Source organism: Drosophila navojoa, chromosome X, assembly GCF_054131105.1.
Source record: "Drosophila navojoa isolate 15081-1374.11 chromosome X, UAZ_NAV_1.0, whole genome shotgun sequence".
NCBI classification, from domain to species: domain Eukaryota; kingdom Metazoa; phylum Arthropoda; class Insecta; order Diptera; family Drosophilidae; genus Drosophila; species Drosophila navojoa.
Window position 1 is genome coordinate 15,383,302 of NC_142895.1, and position 25,154 is coordinate 15,408,455.

The 25,154-nt window shown below is 38.6% G+C and overlaps 1 protein-coding gene across 10 annotated transcripts in view; it reads right to left on the minus strand.

Moving 5' to 3' along the window:
* The window catches only part of LOC115565375 (A-type potassium channel modulatory protein KCNIP1), a 107,812-nt gene that overhangs the window by 72,927 nt on the left and 9,731 nt on the right, over positions 1 to 25,154 (minus strand). For 5 of the 10 annotated variants that reach the window (XM_089263005.1, XM_089263004.1, XM_089263003.1 and 2 more), the window contains exons 1-2: positions 18,036 to 18,382; positions 13,951 to 14,243 (exon numbers count right to left, since the gene is read on the minus strand). Coding sequence is in view for 2 of the 10 variants with exons in the window: in XM_089263006.1 (XP_089119132.1) it covers positions 22,760 to 22,822; positions 23,014 to 23,439 (489 nt within the window). In the remaining 8 variants the exon portion in view is untranslated. Of the gene's footprint in view, positions 1 to 13,950; positions 14,379 to 15,878; positions 15,898 to 18,035; positions 18,384 to 22,759; positions 22,823 to 23,013; positions 23,440 to 25,154 lie in introns of those variants that run through there. The other 5 variants (XM_089263006.1, XM_089263007.1, XM_089263000.1 and 2 more) reach the window with 4 other exon arrangements.

Here is a 25,154-nt window from a genome sequence, read left to right on the forward strand (position 1 = left end):
ATACCGTTTTACTGGCAAGCGAAAGTGAAATTAGAGCTCAAGGCTTTAAGAGCTGCCACACATAACACACACACACACACACACAGAATCACACGCTCATGTGAGCACAAACAATTGCGAGGGCAAAGCAGGAAAGAAAAAAAATACACCTGCAAATTTTATGGGCCGGCAGCGGGCAACGAACGCTCTCAGGCTAGGCAAATAAAACTGGGCAGTTAAATTAAAAATGTAAAAGTCATCCGGGCCGTTGGGCTGTTGGGCCCGTCGGCCTGCCCCAGCTCACTGGATGACCCGTGTAACAGGCATTGTCATGTGCACAAACGTGGCCAATTCTAAAAATAGTCGCACTTCCATTTGCAAGAAATAATCAGGGCATAGGTAAGTGCAGAAGTAGGCGCACGCACAACCAGAAGCACCTTTCAAGCTCCCCGGGGTCTTCCGGCTGAGGCGTCAAAACGCCGTCAAGCTGCTGCCGTGACAGCTGCACACGCAGGTGCTGCCTGTAAATGAGGAATACAAAAGCGTCCTACAGTCCAATTGCCATTTTGCAGCACTAAAGCTACGCAATATCAGGGAATATATGTGTGTGTGCGTGTGCGTAGGCGTGTGTAGAGATACACTCGCTCTGCCATAAACCTTTGACATGTGCCATGTCAGCACTGAAGGACTCTGCTGTTATTATTAAAGCACCTCGTCCACTGAGCAGCCGCAGCCTGGGCTAGTTGCCAATAACTGTCGAGCCTTTGACAAGCCCTGACAACAAACACAATCAGCTCAACATACAACTAGTATGGCCTTCTCCACTTATTGGAAGAGCAACAAACACAGAAAATTCAAAATGAGCTTACAAGGCAGTTTGCTTTTTATCAAAGAAAGAATATGAAACCTATCCATGTGAAATAATAATAATAGTAATGATAATCATATTCAGAATCATGACGACAATGACAATGACAATGACAATGACAATGACAATGACAATGACAATGACAATGACAATGACAATGACAATGACAATGACAATGACAATGACAATGACAATGACAATGACAATGACAATGACAATGACAATGACAATGACAATGACAATGACAATGACAATGACAATGACAATGACAATGACAATGACAATGACAATGACAATGACAATGACAATGACAATGACAATGACAATGACAATGACAATGACAATGACAATGACAATGACAATGACAATGACAATGACAATGACAATGACAATGACATGACAATGACAATGACAATGACAATGACAATGACAATGACAATGACAATGACAATGACAATGACAATGACAATGACAATGACAATGACAATGACAATGACAATGACAATGACAATGACAATGACAATGACAATGACAATGACAATGACAATGACAATGACAATGACAATGACAATGACAATGACAATGACAATGACAATGACAATGACAATGACAATGACAATGACAATGACAATGACAATGACAATGACAATGACAATGACAATGACAATGACAATGACAATGACAAAATACTAATGATACTAATGATGATGATGATGATTCGCAAATACATAGATGAAATAATAACTGCAAGTAATAAATTAGCTCTTGCAATTTCGTATTGAGTTTCCATACACCCATTTTTCATTTCTCATTTCCCATTTGCTTGACTTCTTAATTGACTTGCAAGCTTTTGTTTGACACATCGCATTTATGTTATAAAATATGCATATGTTTACATACATACTGATACATGTGTGTATATATTTATAATTTATTGCCGACATATTTACATTTAGCATAGCTCTAAATCAAATTATCGTAGTCAAAAAAGAAATATACATACATATACATATATACTTTTCAACTCCTTGAGGTTCATAAAACAAAAGAAAGCAATACATTTTCATATAAACAGAATATTGAGTTTTCTCCTCTTCTTCTACTTGTGTGTGTGTGTGTGTGTGTATGTGTGTAGATGTGTGCGCGTTTCATCGCTAGCGATTGCTCGAAGAAATCGCATTAAAACTGATTTATTGCTGCAGATAACATTTGGATTTATGTTGGACTCGCATTGAAGGCACTTTGCTCTTGGCGCGCTGCCACCAGCCCGGCTATCGCAGCTCCATCCACCGAGTGGCAAGCCGCAGGCCAGCGTCTTCAGCCCTTCCAGCTTAATCGGCCGATGGCAGGCGGCAGACAGCGGTCGCGCCCGGCCTTATCAAAGCGCATTTAATTAGGATTTAACCTTTAATTATGATTTAAAAGATTACAATGTCAAATTTGCAGCACATACATATATATACTACATATATATATATACCATCTGTTGCCCAGCCCACGCCCGAGGCCCCATTCGCTATCCCATTGTTAGCGTTAAGCATCGATTGGGCTACAGCTGGGATATGATTAAGGCCACAGCAACAAAGCCGTTGCGCGCGCTGCCGTCGGCAATGCCATATAATTTTCCATTAGCGCGGATTTAGCCATTAGCATGGCTCGGCTCTGTTCACATGCTTAGAATATTCGTGCGATCTCAGTAGAGCGCACAATTGAATAGCCCAAAGGCTTAGCTTGATCCTCAAATAATACTGGAACACACACACACCCTCTAATGCTAATGCTAATGCGAATGGCAAGTGCTGAGTGCAGCACGCGCTGCAGAATATCTAATAGTTAACAGATAACTGTAAAGAAATGTGAGCAAACTTTGTGACATATTATGCTAACGATTTATTGTGAGCGTAACCGACTAATTACATGTGCTATAATTGTGAGGGAACTCTAGAGTGATTTAATTGCAAGAGTTTGTATTGCCATTACTGGCTCTTAAACTGTGATTCATACTTCGATTAGCTATGCATGGGAATCTTTCTCATAGTATTCGTAGATCTTATAAATATACATAAATCAAACTTCTAGTTTCCAACTTCAAGACAGAAAAAGGTAAAATTGCATAAAATAGATGCCTGTGGATGACTTGAAAACGAAAGAAATTTATTTGAGCTTATACTAAGGGAATCCATTAACAGGGTATTTCAAAGCTCATCATGAAATAGAAGCTGAAATTTTATTAACTTGACTATTATTGCCAAGTATTTCGACTTGAATAATAAATGCAATTAAATAATAAATGATTATGAAAAAGTTGGCTTGTATATAAGAGAAATTTGATTTGCAAAAAATATTAGATAAGTTTAGTTTAGTGATATTTGTAAATATATATTGTAAGTCCTCCTGAATCATCAGAAGGTTAGGCTCTAATATAATATTCCAACTGTGTTGTTAAAGTACTATATTTGCATGTACAGGTTCAACGCTTAAATAAAATCAAAAAAAAAAAAAAAAAAAAAAAAAAAAAAAAAACCATTTTATTTGCCTATAGATGTACAGGGTGTTTCAAGGCTTATCATGAAATATGTTGAAATCATTGTCATATTAACTTGATTATTATCAAAGACTCTGGCTTGAATAACAGAGGAGTATAAGTAACGGAAATTTTATTTGCCCATTGCTTGAAGTGTATACAGGGTATTCCAGAGTCCATCATAAACTATTTAAAAGTGATACACTTACACTTACAGGGTATACACTTACAGGGTATTCCAGAGTCCATCATAAACTATATAAAAGTGATTGCATAAATTTGTACGCGTATTAACTTGATTATTATCTGGAACTGCCAAAACACTTTGGCTTGAATAACTGATTACATATAAATATGTGTATATACATATACTCATATACGCCTATATACGTGTGTTTGTCTGTTTGTGTGTGTGTAAACCGTTAATATTCATTACAATTTGCTTTTAAATGTCAAAGGAAAGTCGTGGCCCAGCGCCCAGGCGTCGCCCACCTCACAGTCTCCCAGTTTCCGGCCGATTTCATTGTCGCCATATTTAGCTGTGTTTGTGTGTGTGTGAGTGTACGTGCTTGTGTGTGTGTATGTGTCTGCGTGTATTTGTGTGCTGTTTGTATTCAAGACAGCTTTATGTGTGCGAATATCTTTCGTGCATTTGCCCAGTGCGAAAAGTAGTTGGCTTTTCTGCTTTGCTGTTTTGCTATTTTCTTTTACTTGACTTTACTTTACTTTATTTTATTTTATTTTATTTTATTTTATTTTATTTATACGAACCGCCCGCAAGTCGCTTTCATAAGTTTATTATTTATAAGTCTCACTCGAGTGCGACACTTTGGACGAGTGTGTTCACAGTTTACTATGCACACACACACACACACACATGGTAGGGGAGAGAGAGAGAGAGAGAGGGGGGGGGGGGGCGTGCCAGCTACAGTTGTGTGCAGGCTTTTATGTGCGCCTGGCAATCAGTTTATATTTTGTATGGTTTATTAACAATTTGTGCTCCAGAAAGCGGGCAGCAACAAATTCAACTTTTATTGCAATGAAAGAGAAAGAGAGAGCGGTCGAGAGACTGCCAGAGGGAGAGGGAAAACCGAAACAATAAGCATTTTAATGCACGCGTCATCTCTGATATGTATGTGTGTGTGTGTGGCCTTTACATACGTACATATGTACTGGGAGCGAAAATATTGTCGCATCAGTAAAAAACGAAAATGTTTTTATTGTATTTTATTGTTGAAGGCGCTTATGTTTTTATGGCCAGCATAAAACATGGCCAAATGCGAGGCTTTTGGCCCACTGGATGAGGCTGGATGCTTAGAGCTGCTAGAGCACGCAGTTGGGTCCTCACTAACTAAGGGCTGAGGGCTGGTGGCACGCGCTTTGTCACGCCCATTTGCACAGCAGGCGCCGCGCTTCAAATTGAAAATTACAAATGCTTTCATAAACAAAAAAACAACGAAAAACGAAACGAAAAACGAAGCGAAAAAACTGCTAACTCAATGAACAAACGAGCGGACGGCAAGCGAGTCAACAAACACGAGCAAACATATGCATATATATATATATGTGTATATATATGTATGTACATTATGTATGTGTGTGTTTGCCAAGTTTACTTCTTAACTGCTTAAAGCCTAAAACAAATTATTCACCATAGCCGAGGCTGCACACAGGTAAACAAAATGAAGTTAGCCAGAATCACAGTTTGGCCACAGCTAATAGGTCAAGACCTATTGCACTTAAATCTGTATAGCCTTATTCTGGTAGCCCAAAAAAGTAAAGAAGTATATATAGTAGTAGTCTAGCCTTAAAACACCTTTGACAGCAATTTTAGCATACTTATTACTTTTTATTTATTTATTTTTTTTTTTGTTATGATATATTATCAAGCAGCATTGGCAAATCGAGCCCTGGATGGATTATCTACTGAATAGATATATCTACTCAATAGAAATGCATGTGGAACTTGCAAATATACTTGAAGAAAGAAAGTATTGTATATTTTTGAAGACTTAAATAAAAGTAAATAAATAAATAAATAATGAATTAAAATAATAGACTGAGCTATATAGAAAAAAATATAAAATCTTATGTATGTAGTATGAATACAAAATTTAAAAAATGTTTTAAGTAAAAGTTACAGTCTTCAATATAATTGATAGGAGTGACTCGAAATGTATATACAATCAGTATCTGCCAATTGAAAAGAAATTTATAATTTTTCTTTCCTTAAGTTTTATAAATATATTTTTCATTAAAATCGCATGGTGCTCAATGAAGCTCGCTGATTGGAGTATTGCTACCTGTTGAGGAGTTCCGAAACTCGAGTGTCCGTTATAAGTAAGTAGTTACTAACGGCAAGTCATGACAACTAATTGATTTATTTGATTAACAGCTTGTTTAAGCTCAACAGCAAGCTAACAATACTTTAACCATTTTCAATTCTCATATTTTCAACTAAGCACAATTGAGGCATAAAAACTTTGCCTGCTATCGCAAATTTCTTGCAGTAAATTTTAATTCTACTTTAACGTAATTAGTAACTGAGCAAGTCTGTGAGTGTGTGTTAAAATATTGAATAGTTTTAGTTAAACACTTTGCAGGTATTGAATGCGCCTAAGCTGCTTAAACTTTGTTTGCTTTGGCTGTGGCTCTGCCATTTGCTGATTAAGTATTCATCAAAGCGATTATCGATAAGCGCCTTAACTCGGCTGACGTGGGAGACAATTGTCGGAATGCTGGACATTCTTTAATGGCTAAACTAATAATTGTTTTATAATAAATGCAGTCCCAAGCGATTGGTAAAAAACATAACAAGTAGATGTAGCAAAAAGGAAATTGATTGAATTTTAATGAAAATAAACAAGATTCATTTAAATTAAATTGACTTTGCTTTAAATACCTCAACATGAGCAGCTTAAACTAATTTGTATATTCAATAAAAAATAAATATTGCAATTAAATAAAGCGAATTTAATTTTTAGTTACATTTAATAAAATATTTTAATTTAATTAATGACATTTAAATTAACAAAAATTGCTTTTGAATTGTTTTTATTAAAAAATTAATAATTTTAAAGGAAAATATGAATTGAATCTTCATTAACTTTAATTTATCTTTATTAACTTTAATAATTAATTTATTTTATAATGTTTAATAATTTAGATAATAATGCTAAAAATATACTTAAATATATTTTAAGTCTATTGACGATTGCAAAATCCACTTTAATAATTGGAATTCACAAATGAAATCAAAAAATTTGGGAAATATCTGAGATTATCAACCAAACAAGGAAGCTAAAGTAAATTAATTTTAAATACATTTAAGATGTTTGTAAATTCAAGGAAAAAGAAACTTACTATTCGAAATCCCCTTTTGAAAGTTTTCAAAGCCTTCTATCATCGAGATAATTGTTTATTGCAAGAGATTTTCAAAAAGAGTGGGAGATTGTTGGTTGGATTTTCGGTTGAGCTCTTCAATTGAATTTTTGAAGCCCTAACGCAAATTTCCCAAAGTTTCTCAGTAATTCATATTCAGGCTGGTGCTTGAAGCTCGAATTGTTTTCATGTTAGCTAAACACTTATATATGTATGTATGTGCTTTTGTTTGTTGTTTTTCAAAATTGAAATTCAATTTGTAGCTCGCTTAAATTTCACTTGTCTGCTGTTATCGATTGAAATGCTCATGAGGGCTGTCGCTTATCGATTTTCGATTTGCATACAACACACGTGTCTATTGTGTGTGACACGAATTGAAAATGTTACAACAAACTGCCGGCATTTCCATTTCGACTGTCGCGTTGCCATAGGGATTGATGCAGGGCAGAGAGAGAGAGAGAGAGAAGAGGAGAGTGACTAGCGACAGAGAAGAGAGAAGGCAAAAAGCTGGCTGCTGTGGCAAAAGTAAATGTCAAAGGACAAACATTGCTGATGCCTACCTGTTACCAAAAATAACGAAGCAGCTGTAATTATGACACGTCAAATACCCTGTAAAAACCTGAGAAGTTTTTAGCTGAAAATGAGGATTCCATAAGATAGAAAATCTATATATCTGAATATATTTTATACATACATATTTTGTTGTCTTATATTATGTATGTATTATGTCTGTAGCTGCGCATACTCCATTGAAATTGTATACTTAAGAGGGCATTGCAAAGGGCAATGGGGCGCCTGTTGAATGTCAAAAGCAACAGCTTGTTCGCTCACTGACTGAGAGACTCACAATTGGAAGCCATAAGAAGGTGGGCCGTGTGCGAGCATGTATTTCATACGGAAAGGGTTGCATACTTATTCGGTTGCACGTCAATTTGATTCAACACACACACACACACACACACACACACAGAGACACGTGAGCTAATGAAATTTACTTGACTTTTATGTCGCAACTAAAATAACTAATTAACATTCGATAGACTTGGCGTGTCAGCTGGCTGCGGGGCGTGGCAATGTTGCTGCATAACTTAACAAAGTGTTGAGGTGCGACCGAAGGTAAGAGAGAGAGAGAGAGAGGGAGAGGTAGAAGGAGAGAGAGAGCACCAGAGGTGGCTTATGCAGCGCGTTATGTTATGGCGCAAGATAACGCTGACAGGCAATGGCAATGTCAATGGCAATGGCAATGCCAATGGCAACAGCGAGACGCTCATGGGTAGTCGGAGGAGTTTCGGCAGCAACAACGCAAACTACGTGGCAACATTGACAACGACAACAACATCGAGCAGCGGGGATGACACAGATGAGTGTGGCATGAAAGCCTCTAAGCCGCAATATTTGCTGCTGCCACCAAAAGCAAACGAAACAAAGCAAAAAAATGAGGAGAAGAAACCTTTGGCTGCTGGGCGGGGCCAGTAGGGCGAGCGGGCGTTTAACAAAGCAGCATCAGCAACAACAACAACAACAACAACCCAAGCAACAACAGCAACACTAAGGAGAATTGAAAGGCTCACGCACAAAACACCAAAAACACAGCAAAAAACATGAAGCAAAAGGGAATGGCAAAACAAGTGAAATACTGTGTGAGAAACTACAACAACAACAACAACAACAACGCGGGAAAGGGCAGTGGTCGGGCGAGAAGGGACAACAGCATGATAAAGGCACGAAAATCAATTTTTGTGTCAATTTTTTGCAGTCCGCTTTTTTTGTGCTTCGTGTGAAAGCAACTACCCATAAAAAGAAAAAAAAGGGAGTAAAAGTGAACTAGTTGAAATACCCTGTAAAACCAGCTCAGCTATGTTAATCGATGAACTGGTTGTTTACAGTTACCTCAGAGGCTTGAATATGGCGTGAGGTGAAGTCTTCAAGGAGCCGTATTGGCTGCCAATCGATAACTATCGATATATGTATAGGGCTATGTGGAGTAAACTTGGCATGTGATGAAATCTTCAGGTCCACACGCGTCCATCGCTTCGGCCTTCTATCTCTTGGGCCTGTAGTTGGAGTCAGTGTCGGATTTTGGGCTTGCTTTTAGGTACGCTCTCTCGCTCTCCCTTCCTCCCCTCTCTCTTTCTCCCGCTGTCGTTTTCCCTTTTCCATTTGTGCTTTTGCTTTTGGATTTTGTTGTCGTCGTGCCTAAAAACCGCACAAAATGCGGCTCATATTTCAAAGTCCGCTGTCGGTCTGTGGAATGCTCGATCTGTTTTCATGCCCTGGCAGGCGCTGCTGCGGTCTGCTCTGCTCGCTGCCCGCTCTCAGTGCCAGGGATCTGTCTTTCCGGCTGTCAAGATTCAGTTGCAAGCCAAGCCGCTTCGGCAAGCACACACGCCGGCACGCACACACAATTAGAAACAATCGCAGACACATAAATCTAGCCACAATTAACTCGCACCTCAACGGACAAGCAGACATTGCTCGGTTTCTATTCACCCAATTTTCGTCTGCTGTTTGCCCCTTTTTTTTTTTTGGTGTTTGTTTGACAACTCCTAAATGGATTTGCAGATTTTGTCACTTGGCGAGCCACTTTTCAGCTCATTTGAAATGATTTTAATTAGCAAATTTTCAATAAGCCAAAGGCAACAGAAGATATATATGAATATCCAATAAATAAATGAAATAAACTTTAAATATTTTTAATGGGACTTTGAAGAGAATCAATTTGATTTGAATATAAATCGGATTGGGGGCATGAAAAAAGATAATTCTCTTTCTTATCCACAAAATGGAGACTGAACAATATATCAATATATCTATAACTGAACCGAACTTTAGCTAGCTAAAACTTGGCTAGTAGACGTAAATAAACTTCATCAGTTGATGATTTAGTTAGTCGAACATCCACTCCAGACCAACTTCATTGAAACTTGGAGTAAAACAGCACCGTTAGCTGAGCCGCAGAGCAGCTCAAGACAGGCAGCTAGTAGTCATCGTAAACCTAGTTGAGGCACGGGCTTACGGTTAGAGTAAATCAAGCTTCAAGCTTCAAGCCAAACCCAGCCACAACTCCAAATGGTGAAGTTTGGTGGCATCGTAAACCTAGCTAAGGCCGAGGCTTACGTCTGCGGTCCATCAGCTTTACAAGTCGAATCGAATCGAGGCGTGGCAAATCGAGATGAAAACTGATTTTATGGCTGCTGTGAATCAGTTTCGCAAGTCGCAAATGCTGACACGACTAAACTTCAGCTCATGTGAATGGGCTGCCGCATTGATGTGAAAATGATTTAAGTGAAATGCGAACAAAACACTTGCATTGCCCACAAGGGGGGCGTGGCTGCTTAGCGTCGCTGACGCCCCCATTGTGCCGTCAATTGTCAAGCATGAAGCATGCTTTGGTTTATTCCGTTGTTGTTGTTGTTGTTGTTGTTGTTGTTGCCTGGTATGGTTTATTTTTATGCTGTGCCTTCTACCTTTTTGATGTACTTGGCTGGTGATGTGCGCAGTTATTGCTCCAGCCACGCCCCACCGCCCTCTCTCTCTGCCTCGCTCTCTCTCTATGTGTTTGTGGCGCCATCAGCGTAGCTTTCGCTCATGTGTGTGTGTGTGCTTGAAATTTATATGTCGCCCAAGTCAAATTGACGCGAATGCCCCGATTAAACTGAATTTCGCTTTGATTTTCGTTTTGTTTGCAATATTTTTTATTTTATTTACAACCGCCGGCAGCCCTGCCCTCACATTTTCTCTCCCCCTCTCACTCTCTCTCTCTCTCTGTGTGTGTTTCTCTGTCTCTCTATGTGTGTCGAGTGTGCCGCGTGCCCAGGCAGACAAATTTATGCCGACATCGCCTATATTTATAGACGCCTTCACCTGTCTTGCCAAAAATCACTTACGAAATTAAATTTGCTGCCGCCTGTCGCTCTCCATTTGTTGTTGTCAGCCTCAACTCTCTCTCTCTCTCTCTCTCTCACACTCTCTTCTCTCACTCTCGTTGTCTCTATGTTTTTCCCATTAGCTGTCAGACATTCGCTTTGGCAATGCGCGAGAGCAGCTCGCGCCTCAAGCGTCCATCTAATTATTATCCCTGTCATCATCATCATTATTATTATTCCTATCACCATCATCATCATCATCATCCTCATCATCGTCATCGTCGCTGCTCGTCAACATCATAAGCCAAGCAAAAGCAATTGAAAAATGTTACAATGCCGTCGGCCATCAAGTGCTATCAACAGCTTATTATGTGATATAGCATATAATCAGCTGAATGGATATAGTAGGCTGATAATTGAGTTTGATTAGATAGCGAAGTAGCCTGAGCGCAGACATGCGTAAGCTGACAACTGTATGTACTACATGACACAATATAATATTAATTTTCTATTCATTTTTTATCTAGGGTATATTATGTTGATTGCAGTATAAATAAGTCCTAACTATAAGTGTAATCGGGGAAAAAATACTGCAGCCATCTGCAGTGGGCATATCATTTGTATGTCTCGGGCAAACTAGCCAATTGGAACTTTGAATGCACTAAGAATTCATGACGAATCTCAAGGCTTTTCAAGGCATATACACATTTAGATATATGTGCAAATATGTTGTACTTGCATAGAGTATGGACGAATAGCGCATCTAATTGAAATAGATGGCATAGAGCACGTTTCAATCAGATTGAAACTAAATTCTCGCATTATTCAGAATTTTTATCGGCATCAATACAGAACTTTGAATGAGTCTGAGCTCAGTCATACTAACTAGAGTTGTATATATGATTTAAGAACATCAAATTTCTTCACACAACTCCAAGATTCCCAGGTTACGGAATAACATTTTCCTTTTTCTCAGATTCAGCTGCAATTGCTTGAAACAAATTGAGAAATTTGTCAAACAACTGGATTAGCATTTGACTGCAGGGTATTCAATGTACGTCGAACTTTGTGAAGTGTTGTTGTTGTTGTGTTGTCTTATGCCGATCAGATATGCAAAATAAAAAATAAATAAAAAAAGAGAAAAAACATGTCTGTTCCATTTATAAATTACATTTGAGTGCGCCTGCAGGTATTTTCTTTTATTTGCTTACTCCGGATGTGTTGTGCATGCAACTAACTATGTGTGTGTGTGTGTGTGTGTGTGTGTCGCATGTATGTAAATATATTTATGCATACATACATACATGTTTACATAGAATGGCATATAAATACTCATTTGATTGCTTCTAACAATTGCACAAAGGCCTTCGGGCCGCTGCCTTTGTTACCTTTCATTGACGTTTGCTTTTGACACAAAACTAATTAAATTTATTTTTACACATTCTCTATTTGTGGTTAAATAAACAAATTGTGTTAAATATGTATTTCACTTCGCTTTGATGAATATATAATGATAATAATAAAAGCATGAATCAAATTCAAGTTAAGCTAAAAATTCCTCTCGAAATATTTTATTAGAGCAATTCGAGAGAGAGATGGAGAGAGAGAGAGATAGGGAGGGAGAGAGAGTGAGTTGATGAATTTGTAATGCATTCGCAGTGCTTTTGTGTGGTTTCTTGGCTTGCAAAGTGCAAAATATTTGAGTTTGGTTTATTTCTGAGCAAAAACAAACAGGGATTCAATATAAACACTTTGCAATATATAAACACACATCGAGACCCACAAAATGTTTATTTTCAGTTCAGAAAACTTGCCGAGAATTAGATAGACAAACAGGCGGACAGATTGACAGACGGACGGACAGACAGCAGACAGATATGGGATATAAGGTCTCTGTCTATCCCATGTGTATATTCGATTAATTCTAAAAACAAATTACATATATACATATGTATATACATGCATATATTCTTGAGCAAATTGAATTTTTGGATAGTTTGAAGTCCTTCACAGACAGAAGTTTGGATTTTCTTCAGTTCTGCTGTCGGAAGGTTTCACCTATTATGATATGAGGAAATAAATAACTAGGACTTTGATAGGTCTAGTGAAATAAAATTGATTTTATTTTATTTAATCAATCAATTGATGGGTCAAAATATGTAGCAAAGGAAAACTCTGTATATGGACTGAAAATATTGATTAAAAATAAAAACCTTCAGTTGCTGTTTGAATTATTATCATTTACTTTAAAATGTATTCAAATGAAGCTAAGCTGCCTAAAATAATATGAATTAGAATGTGACTAAGAAAAAGGTATTTTTACTTAAGTCAGGCTGAGCTAGACTGTAACTGAAGGCAGCTGAATTATAAAAAATGTAATTAATTAAATTAAATTAAAATTATCTCAAAGAGATACTTGGTAAAGCAAATTGAATTAAATGCAATTTAGCTAAAAATAATCTCAATCAGAATATCATTTTTAAATTTTAGGAATGGGTCACCTTCAGGAACCAAGCTAGCAGAATGTGAATTCGATTTTTGCCCAAGCATAATCCGAGTATATGCATAGATAATTTGAATTAGGACCTGACTAGCCTTAGAAAATGCAAAGGCTCAGATCTCTATTCAGCTTTGACGAAGTTGTGTAGAGCTCAGATGTAGACATTTATGTGAGAGCACTTCAGTATAAAAAAACACTTGAACAAAGAGAGAGTGAAAGAGACAGAGAGAGAGAGAGAGAGAGTGAAAGAGAGTGAGCGCCTCTGTTTCGCCAAGTTATAGCATAATACGCATTATGTGCATTATCCTTTAAGTAATTGCTGTTATTTTGAAAGGCTTGACAGCAACTGCTGCAGCTTGCCACACGAAGCCGCACGAAGCGCATTAGGCAAAGGCAGCGAGCAACAAAATAATCACATCATTTATTTAGTTGTCGCTTGTTTGTTGTTTGTTTTCTCCTTTTTTTCCCCCAGCCAGGTTAAATGCACATTGTGTGCGTGTGTGTGTCCGTGTGTGTGTGTGTGTGTTGTTATGTGTATTTAGTGTAATTTTTATGCACTTGCTGCTCGCCTGTTTTTTGTCGCTTTGTTTTTTGCTTTTCACATAGCTTTGGTTAGTTGTTTTCACGCTGTTTTTTCTTTTCTTTTTTCCTTCTTTTTTTCTTGTTCTGTTGTTGTTTTGTTTTATAGCCTCATTTTTGTTGCCGTGTGTTGCTTTTCGTTTACATTGTTGTTTGTGCAATTGTTAAAGCACACACATAGACTCTCTCTCACACACACACACACACACACACACTCACGCCTCATTAATTATTTATTTGTGTGGCTACTCACCGAAAGTTGCCCGCTTGCCGCTGTTGTTGTTGTTGTTGTTGTTGTTGCTGTTATTGTTGCTGCCACAAATCAATCAAATGTTGTTGTGCTTTGCACTGAATTGTTGAAGTTAGTTTCTGTTGCTGTTGTTGTTCTGTTGCTGTTGCTGTTGTGTTTTCTTTTTTTTTATATTTTTTTTCTAGTGTGATTACTGAGCTTTGGTTCTTTGTTTTGATATTGATTTGTTGCACGTCCAAAGAGATACGTTTTTGTGCTTCTCACTAGTATCTATGACTGATCCGACTTTTGTTGCTCTATTTGGCGCAGGGGTAGGGAAGGGAGTGAGACTTTTCAATTGAATAGCAAAACAAGAGTTTCCGCTTAAATGTCGCAACTGTTTCACGCCTTTCGCTGCGTGCGGCCCGGCCGCCGTGTAAATCTGGCGAAATCTGTGCGGCGGCAAATTTGAGCGAAAAGTAATATACAAATATTTATGCACATCAATTTGGAAAGCATTTGTTAGCCCCCATTCGCGGCCAGGCTGTGGCCCCAGGCGAATTACACAAATTACGCTCATTTCATTTCGTTTTAGCTTTCCTTTATTGTTTACGGCCCCAAATTCTTCTCATGAATGGACAGAGATGTGTGCGAGTGTGCGTGTGTGTGGGTGTCTGTGTGGGCGCTTCGAGCTGATTGTGAAAACCCGCAAGTAATATTTATTGATTACATGAGCGGCCGCTGCTTATGCAGATGCAGCTGCATTTTAGCTGCGACTTTTTAATGCACCTCGAGTGTCTGTCTAAACCGCAAGGCAGCCAGATGAAGAAGTACAACAACAACAACAACAACAACAACAACAACAACAACAACTACAACTAGAACGACAGCGACTACGACAAAGATGCTCGCATTAATAGAGTCGCTCGCCTTTTGTGCCCAGTTTGTGCCGTCATCAATTCACAATCGCCTCTCCAGGCCATGACGGACAAAGGGACAAAAAAAGCTGCCTTCAAAACTTTTGCTGACACACGAAGCGAACGCAGCCACAGGACTCGCACAGGCCTCGCAGGCCTCACTGACTCGCTGACTGGCTGACTGACTGACTGACGTTCATTGTCCTGCTAGCACTTGTGACCTTAACAAATACGCACACACACATACACACATACACATATTTATGTGTATATAGATGGCAGCTGTCTTTAAAGCAGCCTTAAAGCCATTGCCGCTGCCACAGTCAATAATCGCAGCAGGAGTCGGCTTTAAAGGCTCGTCATAGCTTGTTGTATGTAGATGACAGAGCTGCGTGGACTTTAATTCAATTGAGAATTCTGTTTGCCAACTGTCATTTGCTTGTGTTTTTCAAATTTCGGCTCATGTGGCGTATGCGTAATATTTCGAAATGCAATGCAAAGCTCATGCAACTGGGAATTATATGGATGCATAGAGAGGCATATATATGTATACATTAGCACACACACACACACAAATACACGCTCAGAGCTCAGCTCAGTTGTGCCTTCGCTGTGAGCAGCGGCGGCAACGCGGCGTATACGCAATTTTTTGTAATTTTCCTTTTCTCGCATTTTGTTTTTAACTTTAAGCACTGCAAATACAATTAAAATACAATTAAAAACAATTTGATGTTTCGCAGACAGTTAGCGTGGATGTTTAGAGCATCTCATTTGCCTATTGTTGTTGTTGTTGTTGTTGTTGTTGCTTCGTTTTGGTCTGTTTTCGTTTCGGCAGATTTTCGTAGTCTTTAAATTGTTATGAAAAATTTATGAATGTTTCGCTTGTGTTTTAAATGGTTTCAGAAAAAAAAGAGCAAATAAAAGGAAAAAATGAAGCATATTCAAATTCTTATTGTTTATTTATAACAAATTGTTGTTAAGTGCCTGACATGTAATTAAGTATGCGCAACTATTTGCCCTGTCGAGGGTTTCTACCTTTACAGCTCAGTTGCTGTTGGGTTTGTTTGTGCACATTATTATTTTTATTTTTTTTTTTTTATATACAGTCTTTGTTTGTTTGGTTGTACTCGGAGTCCATTAGAGATATAAATGGGCGCACAATAGAGGGTATTCGGATTTTCGTAGCATGTGCATGCGGAATAAGCTAAAGGGAGCAAAGGGAATATCAGTATCTGTGAGCCGAGTTGAGCCTGGCCCAATTATTTGTTCAGTTGTGCAGCTGAATGAACTAGAGCTAGAGCTGATAGATCTCCCAACATTGCGAAATATTCATGAATATGGTTTTCGTAATCCTTTCAAATCCATTGAGCGGCAAAGTATTTGCGAGTCGAGTCTTTAAGCTTCAGTGTACTGCAATACTTCCGTAACTTCCTCCACTCTAATTTTCTTTTGATATTCTCCCAGTTAACTTGCAGGATATTTGCTAGTCGCACACTCCCTATCAAATTACTCTTAGCCTATACAATATATATTCGTTCATTCATGTTAGTTACATTTGTTTACTTTACTGGGCCTAAGCTATGTAAAATGTCTCTTTCAAGCCAAACGGACAAGCACACATCCACACCCACACACACACACCCACACACCCACACACACACACGCCCAAATACATTTGGTCATTAGAGTTATGACATCAAATTGTTACCTAGCTTCCAACAAACATTGTCGATTGCTTAATGTTAAATGTTTCTTGAAACTCAGTTGACATTAGAAGGTCAAATTTCACTTAATAATAATATGTAATATAAACAATTTTAATTAAAAATAAATACGTGGATATGGTTCAAGGTCACTTCTTGAATTTTAATCATATATAAGCCAAAGTCATAAATATTAGCATATTTATGACAAAAAAAAAAATATATATATATATATATAAATTAATTATAATAATACGAATTGCAATCATAATAATAAAATAATAATTAACAATAAAAATAATATTGATAATTAAAAAATAATAATTAATTTGCCATTATGCGAATAACAATAACAAGCAAGAGAAAAGATAATGCTCGTCTTTTATGTGGAAAAGAGCATATTGGTTTTAGTGTAATATATACGCCAAACTGGGGGCTGGACATGTTAAGAAGAACAAGGTCTTGAACAATGGCAAACCAATCATGTTTAGACATGATTAGACAATAGATTAAGTGCAATGGATATATTCTAAAAATCTAATATAAATCTATGCCTCTTGGGCGCTTGGCAAATCAGTTAAAACTTTGTCTTCAGCATTTTTAAAGCGAGTATTGCGAAGCACTGCATATGGCTTACTATTGTAATATTAGTGACATGAAGCGGAAATTATTTTGACAAAAACTAAAGCTATTTGTTAAGGGTGGAGGAGTATTCAAGCATCCATTCACTTGGTATATGAAAAAATTGGAATTTTCGAGCATAAATCTGGGCACACAAATTTGAGCTCAGTGCTCTTATCAGAAATGATTTATCACAATATTCAACGGAGATATAAAACCTATAATGAGCGCAAGTTGACTACAATTAAATATATATAATAAATAAAATATATAAAAAAAATATGCATAAATATGTATTTGTAATTTATATTGAATGCAATTTTTTGCTGCATAATCCGCTTAAGCCGAGCTCAACAAAAATATGTATGACAAAAATAACATAACAATTTATACCCCAATTAAATATTCATCAAGAGCTTAACATAATTCCTTATATTCGTATTTTTATATATGTATATTTATAATATATATATTTATACATTTTTTGTTGTTGTCAATTTGCATTTTTCAGCTCTCAATTTAAGGCATTCAAAAAAAACTCACTCTTGAATTTTGTTTAAGTTTTCTAAGTATTTTTTTAATACTTAACTTAGTCTCATTAAATCTTACACTTGCTCAAATATATAATAAAATTCTTAGATATTTCTTAATATTTTGTATACATGTGGTTGTTTGTAAAATATTAAATTTTTGTAACTTGCCAAATTTTTTGCATAAATTTGTTTTCTAATTATTAATTAATTTGCACACTTTAATTTACAAAAAAATTAACCCATTTATTTTTTGTTATGGAAGTCCAACACCAAAAATAAAAAAAAAAAATTAGCTCTATATATATATATTTTTTTTTAAATTTTCGAACACTGACCAATTGATGAAACAGTTATTTGGATTTGTTTTGTTTGGTTTTGTCGCCGCTGGTCGCAAAGCAATGGCGAAGGCAATGGAAATTGCGCTTCAGCTGCTGCTGCTGCTGCTTCGGCGCCCGCGCCACACACACAGGCACAGGCTCACGCACACGCACACGCACTGCGCACACGTACACACACACACACACACTCAGTGAGTAGAGCAAACACGTCGTGCCGTCGGCAATGCTGAACGAGAACTAGAAACTGAAATCACTTTCACACACGGCCACAGCACACACACTGGCAACACGCGGGGCGCCAGGCGACTCTGTCGACGACTGCAGAGCGTTTGGGACTTGCCACAATTTTTGCCAGCGTGCGTGCCGAGACGTTGGCGGCAGCAGCGACAGCGACAGCGACATCGACAGCGACGTCGACGTCAGTGGCAGCAGCGAACGCGCTTGCGAATTTGCCGAGCGATAAACGCGCACGACGCTCACAAATCGCATGCGAGAAGTGCAGGCGTCTGCAAATCCGATTGTAGCAGGGAAATTTTTCAAGCATAACTTAAAGGCGAGCGAGCTATGGCCAGGGAGAGAGAGAGAGAGAAAGATTGCGGGAGAGAGAGAGAGAGAGCGAGTGCGCAGATAATATGTAGAAATTTCCCAGTTCTTGTCGCAGCGGCGAATACGAATGCCAAACCCGAGCGCCATACGAATGGGCCGGGCACAGGCACAGGCACAGCCATAGCCACAGCGACGAACGCCCAAAAACAGCTGCATGCTGTGGCTCTCTCACACACAAGACGAGAATTGTTGCCCATGTGTGCGTGCGTGAGGGTGCTTTTGGGGCGGTGGGGTGAGGAGGGGCAGCCAGCCTCGCAGGCCAGGCCAAAATGCTGGCCTACCTGTTGCTTAGCAACTCGGCAACGCGCCCAGACGCGCGCTTCATTATCATTGTCAGCATGCCAAATGATGGTGGCGCAGCCCTAAGAAGTCGCTGCTGTGACAGATGTTGCACGTTTGTGCCTGCAACAGCTGTTCGATGCGAGAGCAGCCTTTGGTCGCAGCACTATTAACATGGCCAGAACAGGCCGATTGCTGTCCCTTGAAGAGGGTATATCAAATGCGTAGAGTACGTGCTAAAAACGAATAGACACGAAATACACAGAAGCGCTCAAGCACACACACGCACAAGCCCAAGACGCTGGCGACGATGATAAAAAGCACTACAAATGCTGTGCCTGTGTGTGTGTGTGTGTGTGTGTGCGTGTGTATTTGAAAATTGAACATATTGCGCTGGGATTATCAATCGATTGTATAGGACTTGAGCACTTGACACACGCTAAACGCCAAGAGACGCGCACAAAGGCGTTTAAAGGCAATTCGACATTTCGACTATGTCAGCATCTTAAGGCGTGGCAGATTGGTTGGCGGTTAGCATGGCTGCCACATGGGGCCAACGAGCATGCTGCAGGCACTGAACGCGACAGTAATGCGAGTTTTAATCATTTGATCAGCTAACGCCAAAATTTGAGTGGAAATTTAACAAGCTGCTAAATTCCAATTACAAATTGAAGCAAGAAATTGAACTGTGGCCACATCTATCTTACATATAAAAGATATACCTATACATTTATTTGTATATTATATAGTCAAGATCCTTACTGAGCTGTGTTGAAGAAAAACATAAGAAATTAAATGTAATACCCAGAGACTCATTAGGCCCCACAAACCCAAAAGTATGCAGCATTCTCATTAGACTAAACGAACAGCAATTCCAATAGGTACATGTGTCTATATGTATGTACACACCTACAAACATACAGAAAAAAAGTTATGTGAGGACAGGTCATGTCAATACTAAAGAAGAACACCGAAAAAACAAAATCAAGAATGATTAGCTAAAGACATTAAAAAGTTCATAATAAGCCAAAGTTCAATTAGACGCTGCCCTGGGAGAGACCCAAAATAATATTTAATTTTTAGATTTGGAGATGACAATGACAATGACAATGACAATGACAATGACAATGACAATGACAATGACAATGACAATGACAATGACAATGACAATGACAATGACAATGACAATGACAATGACAATGACAATGACAATGACAATGACAATGACAATGACAATGACAATGACAATGACAATACAATGACAATGACAATGACAATGACAATGACAATGACAATGACAATGACAATGACAATGACAATGACAATGACAATGACAATGACAATGACAATGACAATGACAATGACAATGACAATGACAATGACAATGACAATGACAATGACAATGACAATGACAATGACAATGACAATGACAATGACAATGACAATGACAATGACAATGACAATGACAATGACAATGACAATGACAATGACAATGACAATGACAATGACAATGACAATGACAATGACAATGACAATGACAATGACAATGACAATGACAATGACAATGACAATGACAATGACAATGACAATGACAATGACAATGACAATGACAATGACAATGACAATGACAATGACAATGACAATGACAATGACAATGAAATGACATGACAATGACAATGACTAATGACAATGACAATGACAATGATACTGACAATGACAATGCAATGAACAATGACACATGACAATGACAATGACAATGACAATGACAATGACAATGACAATGACAATGACATGGACCCCACTCAATACACCCAACTTCCTGTGCACCGATTATGGGGTATATTAAGTTTTAACGTGTACTTTGTTTGTAATACTCATTGCGGCTGCCCTGGAGCCGCGCTGCCCGACGGCCCCAAGTGCCCGGCTGCTTTGGCTTTGGCTTTGGCTTGTTGTGTTTGCGGGCTGTCTTGTTTGCATTTGGCAGTGCAGCGCACGTAACGGCAAATGCCACTGTACCATTCAACACTCAACACTCAGCACTCCACATGCCAAATACAAACAGAGGACCAAAAGAAGAAGCAACACAAATGTGTAGCGCAGGGGGCGGTGGGCGTGGTAGATGAACAACAGTTAGAAGCGGCGCCAGGCGCCTCAGAGACACAGGCGCGAGGCTGAAACAGTCGAAGCCCCAACAGTCGAAGTGGAAGTCGAAGTCGAAGTCGAAGCAGAAAAGTGTAAACAAGAAACGTGATATTTGACAGATGACTGTAGATATTTAGATACCAACATAAATACTACTTATGCCCAATGTCTCTCCACATCGTTCTCTTGCTCCCTCGCTCGCCCGCTCTGCCTACTGTCCCGGGCCTCGCCCCTCTGCCACAGCTGCCACTGTCTCGGGGGTCTTATTGATTTTTTGCTGGCATTCACAGCCACTTGCCGCTTGGTTTGAAGTTCCAGCCACGCATAAAGGACGCAGCCGAAAAGAGACAGCGACAAAGACAGAGACAGAGACAGAGTCAGAAAAAGAGAGAGAGAAAGAAATAAGACACAAGAAATAATGACAGGCAAAAAAGAGACAAACAAGACAAAAACAACACACGCACAATCAACGAATGGAGCACAAAAGAATCGAAAGATGCAAATATTGTAATGGATTCATGTTGTACGTTCTCTTTGTGCTCCTGTGAGTGTGCTCCTGTATGTGTGTGTGTGTGTGTGCGTCTACCACCCACTCGAGCCGCCATCCATCCTGTTCGTCTTCTTTAATTTAACCATCAGCTACACGGCGTATACTTAACATTGGCAAACAGCCACTCAACACACAATTTATTGCTCACTAATAGTAATTAAATTTCATGAAGTTCTCATTGACAACGAACACGCGGCTCTTATTATTTATTGTTGTGCTTCAACTGTTTGTCTTAACGGCTGTAATGCCCTCTAAATTGTGTAATCGGGTATTTTGATGAAGAATGATGACGATGAAACGGAGATGAAATTCAAATTGAAGAAGGTCATTGCGCGTTGTATTAATGCTGAATACATATTTCAAATGGATATATATTCATTGTTTTTATTGGTCAGTTAATTTTCATTAAAATTAAATTAAATCTAATTAAATTAACTCTAGTGTCTTATAAATATTTATATTCTCCTTTTGAATATTATATGTACTCCAATATATGAATTTTTAAATTTATAAATATTACTATTTTTACCAAGACTACATATGGTATATTACATTATGATGCCATACCATACCATACCTCACAGTCCCATCTATTCGATAGACAAATTACTTTCTGTATGGAAGAACACATTCTTTTTGCTTTCTCAGTTTGATAAAGTCGCAGGCAGATAAGTTCATCCACATACGAAAATTAATATAAAGCCCTCTAAATTCACATAATATCCTGTCAAGTCGTTTGCCTACGAGGCTGCTTCGTCAGTTAAAGCATGTCGAGCGTGAGGCTGTGCTCACACCATGTGCAAAACAATTGTCATCGAAAGGGACTTTTAAAAAAGTAATTTTTCAACAATAATGAGTTTCAGTCACTTTCGAAGAACCTTTGAGCTAGGCAAACAATTTTCTGCCAAAGCAAATACAAAACGTCAACAAGTCGGGCTCGATTTGTCGACATACGATTTGTCATTTAATTGCAGTTGAAGTCGTTGTTTATTAATTAATTGCAAAACTTTTGCATGGACAGTAATAGGAATAGAAATAAAAGCTGAGCGTATCCTCACAGCCTTAATTATGTTCGTGGGGCACACGTGGCGTATGCTTAATATGAGATATGAAATTATATAAAATGGAATATTACTGTACTCACAATCGTAATAATCATATCGATCCGCCTCGCTGGGATTATTGCTGCCCATGATTTTGCCAAGAACTGGGAGGAGAAAGAGAATAGGGGAGAATAGAGAGTTGCGAATGCAATTCAATTAAGCGAAAGCAAAGCAAAGCAAAATCGACGCTGAAAGCTTTCCAATCGGAATGCAATTTGGTCTCTCCAAATCTGGATCGTGAACTGCAGATTGAGCATTGCGGATTGGCGGCTGCGACTTTGCATTGGGCACTCACACTTGGCGAAGCTGCGGCGAATGCGAACGAAACACGAGACGGAGCGGGACAGCTGGGTGAGGTCCTCGGGATGGGTGCCGCTCTGGCTGCTCAGGCACAGAATGGGCGCCAACGGTGTGATGCGACAGTGGCTCTGACTGCGACTGCGACGTCGACGCTCCAGCAATGGTATGGCCACAAAGCTGTGCTCCACTGTGCCGCTGCCGCTGCCGCTGCCGCTGCTAGCGCCTGCAACGCCCACGCTCGACTCGACAGGTATGATGTTGCCGTTGTTGTTGTTGTTGTTGCTGCTGTTGTTGCTGTTGTTGCTGTTGTCGCTGCTGTTGTTGTTGTTGTTGTTATTGTTGTTGCTGTGATTGTTATTGTTATTGTTGATGATGGTAATGACATTGACGGTGCCCTGCAATGGGCCAGCGTTGCTCGATGCTGAAACGGGGCAAAACAAAAAACAAAATACGAAAAAAATTATGTAAAATATTCTCATCAATTGCTCGCTGATTTATGATTTAAGCAACAAAAAAGTATCTATATACATATATGGGTAAAAATAAAAAAAAAAAATGTGAAATCGGGAAAGGGAAAATCCCATTTCGCACGCGACGCATCTGTGACAAATTTTTCGCTGTCCCGTGCAATTCTATGCTCTGTTTTTCTTTGTCTTCCTCTACGAGTGTCGTAAATCATTCAAATCTGCATTCAATGTATTTCTATGCTTCCTTTTACTTTCTTTTTTTTTTTTTGTTATGTTTGGGTTGCGGGTAAATGTTTTTTTTTAATCTAGATATGTATGTATATATGTATATGCAAGGCAATCTGCCAAATGGCGCAGAATGCGCACAAAACATAACAAGCATAGCTGAAACTCTATGTGGAAACTCAACAGCTCAAGCGCCAAAAGGGAGCAAAAAAAGGTGAAAGTGTTGGATATGCATGACTGGCGAATGCCCTACGCCAGCTATTAATCGCTATATATGACTCTGATGAAACTGATATTTTATAAGAAGTAAAGAAAATACCATAAATTAAGAGATTGTTAATTGAATAAATGTCGATAAACATATTTTTATGTAATATAATAAAAATTATTTGAAAATATTTATAGATATATATTTTGTATTATTTATTATAATATATATAAATAATAATATAATATATATATTATAATAAATAATTAATAATATATTATAAATATATATAATATATTCTATATAGAAATCCAAGTTTTACGGCACTCAATCTCTCTTCAGCCAAATACCCTTTCATTCACCCACTTCCTCGGCTCTCATCTGCTTGATGTGAGATATTTGGCGAGTTTGTGTCAGTATCTCAGCCATGTTGCCACCTGAAGCGCTTGCTGAACAGGTGCTAAACACAGTGAGCCGACTTATTTGCACCTACTTAGCTGGCTGGCTGTCTGGCTGCCTACCTAGCTGCAGCACATTTGATTTATTTGCCAACAGCTGTCGCCACATTTGCATGTAGACTTTAAAAATATGCCGACCCTTTTCTTGCCCACCTCTCACTCACTCTCTCTCTCTCTCTCTCTCTCTCTCTCGTAGTGCTGGCTGCAGCTGGGTATTTGCTTGACAAACTCTTATTCTAACCGCAGCTAGCTAATTTTTGGCTCGCTGCCATCTGCAACATGGTGTTGGCTGTTGCGGTGCTGTTGTTGGCCATGTTTATATTTGTTGCATCTCGCATATTTCATCGCTTGGCCGGCAATGGCAATTGAATAGATCTATTACTTGTGACATATCTTATTGTTATTGCATGTTCATATATTACTTAACGCTTTCCTCTCTCACTCACACACTCTCCCTCTCCCTCTCCCTCCCTCTCGTTTAAGCTGCTGACATCATCAATGGGTGAGCGGCTCTGCCAGTTCATTTTCATCATTTATTTTATGGCTATTGCAGCGACACACGATTTTATTTCTTATTTCTCTTATTTATTTCGTTTGCTCTGTTTGCCTGGCCGGACCCCCACAAAGAGAAGAATCGAATCGGGGAGCAAAAAGAACAAAACAATTGATTATAAAGTAAAACAAGCCGCATTGCTAAATTTTACGCACAGTTTCCGGACTGCCACGGAGCCTCAGAGTAAAACCAATTGTGCGCCCATCCATCACTTGATGTATTAGC